Here is a 9552-nt window from a genome sequence, read left to right as displayed (position 1 = left end):
TCAGGTGCGTGGACAATGCCAATTTGTTGTCATGGTTACTAGGCTGTTGCCATAAAACATGAAATGCTCACATTTTTTATGTTTTTGTTACTAATACTGTGATCAATATTCTCCGACTCACTCAAATTACCTCACTTTTATTTTAATAATTTTGTAACACACCTTAGAGTGTGACATATACATTTCTTAAGGCAGTATCTGTCGTGCATCTGTACTAACCTATGTAAATTTTCTTTCAAGTACTTTATTGTGATATATGTCAAAAACGTTGACAGAATGATGATTGTCTATGCAAATCTTTAAGTAATCGTGGACAAGCATAAGTATATGAAGCAGAAGGGCACTGGCGCGATGACTCCCGCTATAGCTGTTGTAAGCAGGTACAATCTATCCCCACCACGCCACCTTCGAACAGCATTTTGTTTGTTTTTTGTTTTCCTCTCCTTCCCCCCCTCCTACCCCACTCTTCAGCCCGCTAGATATGGCTTACGACGCGCAATCGTTGTCAGTTTCACGAGTTGATGGCAGTGAGTGAATGCGCCGTTTTCTTTCAGCAAGGACACCTTTCAACAAGGACACAGTACCTTGCGGCCTGCTAGAGAATCATCGCTGCAAACGGCATGATGCCTTTACGTTTCTGTGCGAATGGGGGAAGGTGGCAGGTAAGCAAGGCGACTGGTCTGAAGTTTCCGATAGTAAGGCGAAAAAAATTTTTGCGCTAATTCTGGACGATGTTTTATTTATGCATTTATTTCGACTGACGGGATTCGGGTTAGGAGGCACACTCTTACATATAATGAGAGAGCTTTCTCAAATTCCAATAACGTGATACCAGATTTAGTTTCAAACAAATAGTTGCAATGAGACTACAACTGACATAATATAAATGTTTCACTGTTAAGGAAAGAAAATTATTACTGTAATACGTTCTGGGCAGTGGAGAAAACTGTTAGATTAGGCTGAGAAATATTAACAGTTCTATAATAATACATTATGAGACATACAGCCAGATTTTTGAAAGAATATTACTAAATCATTTAGGTGAAAAGATAGAAAAGGAGCTGAGTGAAGAACAGCATGGATTTAGGAAAGGAAGAAGCACGATCGATCTGCTATTTTCTATCTGTCAATTGGCGGAAAAAAGTTGGGAGTATAACAAAAGGGTGATAATGGTTTTCATGGACATAGAAAAGGCATATGAACAAGTTAACAGGAAAAGACTATAGGAAGAAATGAAGAAGATAGGTATAGAAGATGGATACATTAATTTAATAAAGACGATGTGCACAGCACACAATTGTAGAATTAGAACACCATTGGGGAACTCTGGATACTTCGAAATAAGACAAGGACTTAAATCAGGAAGTATTGTACCTCCTGCACTTTTCAATGTTGTGATGGAGGGAATGAATAGGGCAGTTACAGATATAGTAGAAGAGAAAAACAAAGAGATGATTTTTGCAGATGATATGGTAATATGGGACGATAAAGAGGTAGATGCACAGTTACAACTTGATGTGTGGAAGGAAATAATGAAAAGGTATGGATTAAAAATAAATAAAGATAAGAGTGGAGTAATGGTATTTGGAAGAGACAAAAGGATCAATGGGAATATTACTCTGAATGGAGAACCCCTCAAAGTGGTAGACAGCTTCACTTATTTAGGGAGTGAAATAGCTAGTGATGGAAGAATAACCAACGTAATTAATAGGAGGTTACAGAAGGAAGGCAATTTCTACCAAACAATAAAACAACTGATTTGGAATAAGGAAGTTTCAGAAAAAGCAAAACTTCTTATGTATAATAGTTATTACTTCCCTTTTGTCACCTATGGAGGAGAAACATGGACAATGACAGAAAGGGACTGGAGCAGACTTCAAGTAGAGGTAACGAAATTTCTCAGAGCAGTTAAGGGAAAAACAAGAATGGACAGAGTAAGGAATGTAAATATTAGAAAGAACCTTAAACAAGAAAGTATGAGACAAGAAATCGAAAAAAAAAGAGATTAATATGGTACGGGCATGTTGAGAAGATGCATGGGCAGAGAGTCCCCAAAATTATGGAAGAATTAAAGATGGATGGAAAAAGACCTAGAGGGCGCCCAAGAACGGGAGTGAATATCTGTGGAAAGGATAGGTGTGACCTGGCAGCAAGTGGAGGAAGAAAAGTGGTGGGAGGACCGAGCCAAATGGAGGGGACTCGTCAGCACCCAGATGCGGCAGTAGCTGGAATGGGGTCCGGATATAGGCAGATAGATAATAATGTGGAAGTAGCTGACACATCAGTCTAGCGTCCCTCATTATAAGAAAACAATTTATTGAAGGGGTATCTCCCGGGTATTCATGTCGGTTTTCGAAACTGAAGGCTTTATTACGATCAAACAACCCGTTAGTCCCTAAGTACATGCTAGCTGATCCCACCAAGATACTAGTAATCAGGACACGCAATCAGGTTTTTCATGTTTGTCACACAATGACCACTCATCCAAGAGGGCAGATGTCTCGACGTAAAAATTTCCATTATAATTTCCCAGTAATATGGAATGTGCTGTTCATTTTCTCGTTGGAGAAAAGCTAGGTGTATGAACATCAGCCAAAAAAGCACTGTGTTACTACTTATTTTATACACAGATGATTTAAATCTTCATTGAATTACAAGATTATAAAATTCTATCTTCCTGACACAGTCTATTCAACTACCACTGTTTTTTATCACAGTTGTTGCCTGAATGTGTTTGATAGAAATGGGATGAAAAATCAGTGTACACAACGAACATAGACAAGCAGCCGAGGGTATCCAAAATTGCTACTCATTTTCCAGAGGAAAATTACTCCCTAATGCAGCCGTATCACAGGAAACGTGTCAGTGACAGGAAACGACGTAGGCAGTTTAATATGTGACCTTTCACTTTCCCGGTGAATCAGCTGTTTTTTGTTAATCTCGGGTGTATATCCGGGTCCAGCCGTTTACGTAACCTACAGGTAACGCCTCAAGATAACGGTAAGATGAGCTGTCAAAATATCGTATTACGTAAACGACGGTACCCGCATGGGCAAACGAGAGCAATACAACCATAGGTTCGCGTATAACGCCTCGTGCCGTAGTTAGATCATTAATGACGGAGCACCTGTTTCTGCGGGGCCTCAGAGAGAAACGAGCACTGAGTCGCCTGTTTTACGAGAACATCAGTCTCTTTTCTAACGTTTGCATTTCTCCCCCTTGTCGAAATGTCTCTTATAAAGCTACACTACTGGCCTTCAAAATTGCTACACCACGAAGATGACGTGCTACAGACGCGAAATTTAACCGACAGGAAGAAGATGCTGTAATATGCAAATGATTAGCTTTTCAGAGCATTCACACATGGTTGGTGCCGGTGGCGACATCTACAACGTGCTGACATGAGGAAAATTTTCCAACCGATTTCTCATACACAAACAGCAGTTGACCGGCGTTGCCCGTTGAAACGTTGTTGTGATGCCTCGTGTAAGGAGGAGAAATGCGTACCATCACGTTTCCGACATTCTCCATATGTATTACCAATTGAAAAAGTCTAATCAATGGTGGCCGATCAACTGGCTCGTCAGAATACGCCAGTCACTACTCTTGATGAATAAATGAATGTCGTGTGACTAGGGCCTCCCGTCGGGTAGACCGTTCGCCTGGTGCATGGCTTTCGATTTGACGCCACTTCGGCGACTTGCGTGTCGATGAGGATGAAATGGTGATGATTAGGACAACACAACACCCAGTCCCTGAGCGGAGAAAATCTCCGACCCAGCCGGGAATCGAACCCGGGCCCTTAGGATTGACCACTCAGCTACCGGGGGCGGACACTACTCTTGATGAACTGTGGTATCGCGTTGGGGTTGCATGGGCAGCTGTTACCTGTACACGCGATCCAAGCTTTGTTTCACTCGATGCCCAGGCGTATCAAGGCCGTTATTACGGCCAGAGATGGTTGTTCTGGGTACTGATTTCTCAGGATATATGCACCCAAATTACGTGAAAACGTAATCACATGTCAGTTCTAGTATAATATATTTGTCCAATGAATACCCGTTTATCATCTGCATTTCTTCTTGGTGTAGCAATTTTAATGACCAGTGGTGTATTTCACAGGAAGTAAATTTCAATCTTGGTCGTTAGGTTAATCCCTGTCAAAAACAATCATAAACAGAGTAACAAAACGTTAAAAATTCAACGACCTACTGACACGTTGTAATAACTTTAACATCCTTTATTGTTGGCGACACTGTCGAAGACATTATAAGTTGTTGATGTAATCCACTGGTCTTCAAACAGCAGCTCGCGGACCGCATGCAGCCCAAATCAAGTATATATACTGCCCCTGGTTCTTAGCTGTATTTTATCCATTGTGTAAATGTTACCCAGAATTTTTTTTTTTTTTTTTTTTTTTTTACAAAGATGTAAATAGCATACTAGTTGTCTTTTCCGACTTTTCGTACGACACAAGAGAGCACTTAACTTAACACGACTGCACTTACTGATAGGACCTGAGTTCTAATCGCCACCACGAAATCTCATTAACATTACCGGTATACCTAGGACGAAGCGCGCGAGGGAAACACCAAGAGCGCGTGAGGGTCGTTTGGGTGCCCCCAGTCGCCTCTCAGCTTTATCGTGTCACTCAGTCGCGCTTCTGCGCTCTTGAGCGTTAGTCGCCTTACGTGTATGTATAGTCGTTCGTGTTGTGGTTACCTCTATTAGAATAAATAATGCCTGGTGTACCATCATAAATACCCTGGTGTCCAAAATTAAAGCAACAAATCTCTATTTTTCCCGTCCTGTGTCTAATTCACTTGCCCCATCGTGTTCTGCACGGAAGATGGCATTCCGGTCAACGGACAACCATGCCAACGATGACGTCAGGGCGCCTATGAAACGAGGTATTGTTTCCCGGATAGTCCTACATCCACAATCGCTGTATAGACAGTCACAGACGGACAGAATGCTACAGGGAGGATGCCTACCAGATTCTCTGCTGTGGAGGGCCGTAGAAAGAAAGATTGCTTAACGTCAATCGTTGTCTTGTTTCTCAGATGTGGCGACAGTTTATAAGAGACCGAAACTGTGTCCCGAAAAACAGCTGAGGGCCGACCATGTATGACATCAGAAAGAGATGACAGTTATTTTGCTGTAACGGCACGATAGTACCGCCTGGTGAAAACAGACCGATATTGAGGAGAATCCCTAATGGTGTAGGCACAGATTATGTTGACCACTCGAATCCCACTTTATGAAATTGTACGGGTGAATTGGTGAAGTTTAACTGCTGTCAGGTATTGTGAAGGGATCGTGGGACCTCATCTGCAGTAGTTGTGAGGTGCTGTGGGCCCAGACTTCGTATTAATGTACGATAATGCTCGACTCATAGACCACGGGTGGTTGATGTTTTCTTGGAAACGGAAGATACTACACGCACGGCGTGACCTGGACGTTCTCCGATTTGAGTCTCATAGACATGTTTGGGGTGCACTAGGAACAAGGCTTGCATCATGTCAGCATCCACAATCACTTTCCAAGACTGTGAGCAGCTCTGGACGAAGAATGGGCTTTATTGCCTCAACATGAGACTGATGACAACATTCCCAGCATGCCACGTCGTTGACGGGCCTGTATTGCTGCCAAAGGTGGTCACATCTCGTGCTGAGCACATTGACGGATTGTCGGATGTGTGTGCAAATCCGTTACGTTGGAAGCAACGAAGAACATTTTTCTCTACTGTTATGCATGTTGCGGTTATTTATATATTCTTTACATCGTTTCTACAGAGTCCTCCAGAAGAATGTATACACTCTTTGTCAGGCGCTATCGGGATATCGATATGTCGTTCGATTTGACGATTTGAATTACGAGTGTGTTGTAGTATGCTCTTTGGTTCAACAGATATTAGTATTTTCATCTCGGTATTAAGAAAACAAGATGGCTAGAGCATGCTTGACATTCAAGCAACGAAAATGTATTGTGAAGTGGTTTTTCAATTTTGATAATGCCGTTGAAATGCAACATCAGTGGAGGCGGGAGCTTGAAACAGAACAGTTAACAAACCAGCGTAACAATTAAACTAGTCATTGACAAGTTTGAATTGCAGGGAACGATTTGAGATACTCAGAAAGGAAGATCAGGAAGACAGCGTACAGCTACAAGTCACTTCGTCGGCTCTCGTGTTGGAAACGTCTGTTAATTCTTCACAGAAGTCTGCTACGCAATATGAACATGAAGTGGGGGTTAGCAGTACAAGTGTACGAAGAATTTTGAAAGCTGCAAAGTGGAAAGTTTACATTCCATGATTGCTGCACGCGATTAATGATGACGATCCTGATCGCAGAATGCAATTTTGCGAATGGTTATCATCAAATGGTAACTGATGACGAACAACTTGTGACGAAGGTAGAGTGGAGTGACAAGGCACAATTTAAACTTAATGGAACCATGAATCGGCATAACAGAGTGTGCTCAGCACCGTAAAATCAGCATGTTTATCAGGATAAAGCGTTCAATCTACCAGCGGTTCACGTGTGGTGTGCACTATCAACTAGGGCCTAAGTAGAACCCTTATTCTTTGGTGCTACTGTCATTGGAGAAGTGTACCTGGAAATGTTATGCACATCAATTTTGCCAGGTGTACGTGCGCTTTATGGGGCTGGTGAAGAGGTCTTCTACCAACAGGACGGGGCGCCACCACACTACCACCTAGCCGTTCGAACTCTCCTGGAAGACATTTTTCCGAGGCATTGGATTGGACGAAGAGGGCTCATTGAGTTCCCTCCACGGTCGCCCGATGTAACACCTTAGGAATTTTACTTGTGGGGAACTGTGAAAGATAACGTCTATCGACGTAAGCCACGCACGATATGCGCAGCGATCTCCACTGTAACGTTGACTGACGCAGTTGCGGCAACCGGTTATCGTTCTGCTATGTGTATAGCCACCAACGGTGAACATTTTGAACATTTAAAGCAACCATGTGCTTAACTGAAGCTTGTGGAACATGTGTGATCAATTATTAAATGTAAAATAAACACATAAGTAATACCTTTCGTTCCTTAAAGTGTGTATACACTTTTCTGGTGGACTCTGTAATTGACTGTCAACTGTTTATAATCTTTTGTGGCAAAATAAAAGCAACCTTGCAAAATTTCAGTTTGTTCTTTTACTTTTGGACACCAGTGTAGTTATTACGAGGAAAATAAGTGAGGAGCTTAGAAGTTTCCAAGAAAAATGGGAAGAACATAGCGGAACAAGAAGAAGAACTGCTGTTTGTTTAGTAGGCCAAGTCAGCATATTTCATTTACAGTAGCTATTACCTTAGATTTAAATGGAAGAGAAAAACTGATCATCTAAAATCAACAAAACGTTATGTCAGTAACGGTTGAGCAAAACGGTGCTGTCACGAAAACATCATACGACGTAAGTAACATTCTTTCAGAAAAATATTAAATCTTTCACGGATGCTAATTTGTGAATCAATGTGCGTTAACCGTTTTTCAACATTTCTTAATCAGTAGGCCTAAACAAATATTGGCTGAAATAAATAAACTTACGCTTTTGGAATCCACTTGTCGCTGCCATATAGAAGGCATTTCAAAATATATGTTTGACGAATTAATTAATAAAGTAAAACTATGCAAATACTTCAGTCTTGCATGCCATTTCAGTACAGATACATCTTCGACGGCTCAATTTTAATTATTTATGCGTTACTGCAGGTATGATGTGGTAGTAGAAGAAAACTCCTTGGTGTTATAATCGCAAGAGGTCATACAAAAGTTTGTGATTTTTATTGATGCATCTGACAATTTTGTGGGGGGAAAATGGCTTACCTAGGAGCAATTTAATATGAGTGTGTGCAAAAGCCTGACTGTCGATGACAGTGCAAACAATTGTTTGATAGCATTGATTAAGAGGGAATGGAATTTAACAAATTTATTTTCCATTCACTGTTTACTGCACCAATACAGTTTGATTCGTCAAATTCCAAATAGCACATTGAAGGACGGCATGAAAACCGTCATAAGCGAATTTTAATTCGTGCACGTGAACTTAATCACCGAAAATTTAAAGAACTACTGGAGAAATTGCATTCTTGCACGTGAACTTATTCATCAAAAATTTAAAGAACTACTGAAGGAATTGCTAGCGTATTACGATAATGATGTCCTACATATTGCTGTCATGTAACTAACACCCACACCTCCACATGTCAGACACTCAGATCGGTATCCAACATTCTATGTCGATAGAGTATGAACGAAAACTTTGATTTTGTGTGTACTAGGTCCTGTCGTCCAGCAGAACGAGCGTAAACGTTAATTAAAAGTAACACCAGAACTACAGAGCACAGGAACAGCAAATCTGTCATTAATATGTATAGCTTCGTGGGGGTGGAGCCCCTTCACACCCACACCGCTATAATGGCCAACACAGAAGGTCTACTACCATCTCTACATAAGGGTTACTTTTCAACTGGAAGGAGGTCGCGCAGGATGTGGGCACTGCGATGTCTGCGTACCTCTGGTTAGGGTTAACCATTAATACTCGCTCATCTGGAGATAGACTGGGTTGAAAATTGAACGAAGGGTAGCGTTTTGATGGGCAGAGGGAAAATAGTCATACATCAGATTCACAGTGTAGGCTAATGTTGGTGATTTGTTTGTGCGTCAGTGTGCGAGCTTGTCAGTTTCTCTGCTATAGCTTGTTGGTCAGCTTTAATAGAAGCTGGCATATCCAGTCAATGTTGCTTATTTGCAGGGGCTTGCCGGCGTTTGTCGCCTGTAGGTGTATGTTAGCTTGCCATAGGTTCTTATGCCCTAGCAGGTAGTGTCTATGGCCGCTTATGCTTCCACCTATGGTTGTGATCATAGTTTCCCAGAGTAAGAATGAAAGGATTTTTCGAGTGTCTCTAGGTCCTGTATGTGGCTTGTTTTTAGAATACTTTCTTGAGGGTTAAGGCGGTATTCATTGTGAAGATCCACGGTGCGTGTGTAGCGTGGAGCGTTGCTAATGATGTATAGCACTTTGTTATGTTTTATCTGCGGGCGGCGCAGGCGTGTAGGAGCTGCGTATCCCCAGACGGGAGATGCGCACGTCATCATATGTCTAATCAGTGTCATGGACCTCGACACCCTCCTATTCAGTGTACTTTCCCTACTGAGCATTGGGTAAAGTTGTTTGAGCCTCGCGTGCATTCTGTTCGCAACGTATTCGATGTGGTCCCCTCATGTAAGTTTCCGGTCGAGCCAGACACCGAGATGTCTGACTTTCTCTTGGAAACTTATTGGGCATATATGTAGTATTACCTGTTCACAGTGTCGATGTTTGCGCAGTAGTTTCAGTCTTCATGTGAACAGAACTGCTTCGCACTTGTCGATGTTTACTTTAATACGCCATCGTTCCAACCAAAACTCAACAGTTCTGAGTGCCGTCTGTATTCGTGAATTTTGACGGTTTCCAATCTTGCGCAAAGATGGATGTGTCATCACCTAGATGGTTAACGTCCCTAACCAGTTTGGTCCCTTAGGAATTCAC

At 41.9% G+C, this 9552-nt stretch overlaps 1 protein-coding gene across 1 annotated transcript in view; it reads left to right on the top strand.

Moving 5' to 3' along the window:
- Nucleotides 1-523: 523 nt before the first annotated feature.
- Nucleotides 524-9552, top strand: part of LOC126162910 (UDP-glucosyltransferase 2-like) — a 98316-nt gene continuing 89287 nt past the window's right edge. Inside the window, exon 1 of the mRNA XM_049919725.1 lies at nucleotides 524-662. Coding sequence (XP_049775682.1) covers nucleotides 621-662 — 42 coding nt within the window. The 5' untranslated portion in view covers nucleotides 524-620. The remainder of the gene's footprint in view (nucleotides 663-9552) is intronic.

This window comes from Schistocerca cancellata, chromosome 1, assembly GCF_023864275.1.
Source record: "Schistocerca cancellata isolate TAMUIC-IGC-003103 chromosome 1, iqSchCanc2.1, whole genome shotgun sequence".
NCBI lineage: Eukaryota > Metazoa > Arthropoda > Insecta > Orthoptera > Acrididae > Schistocerca > Schistocerca cancellata.
Note: the sequence above shows the minus strand (reverse complement) of the source record. Positions and strands in the feature narration are given on the sequence as shown.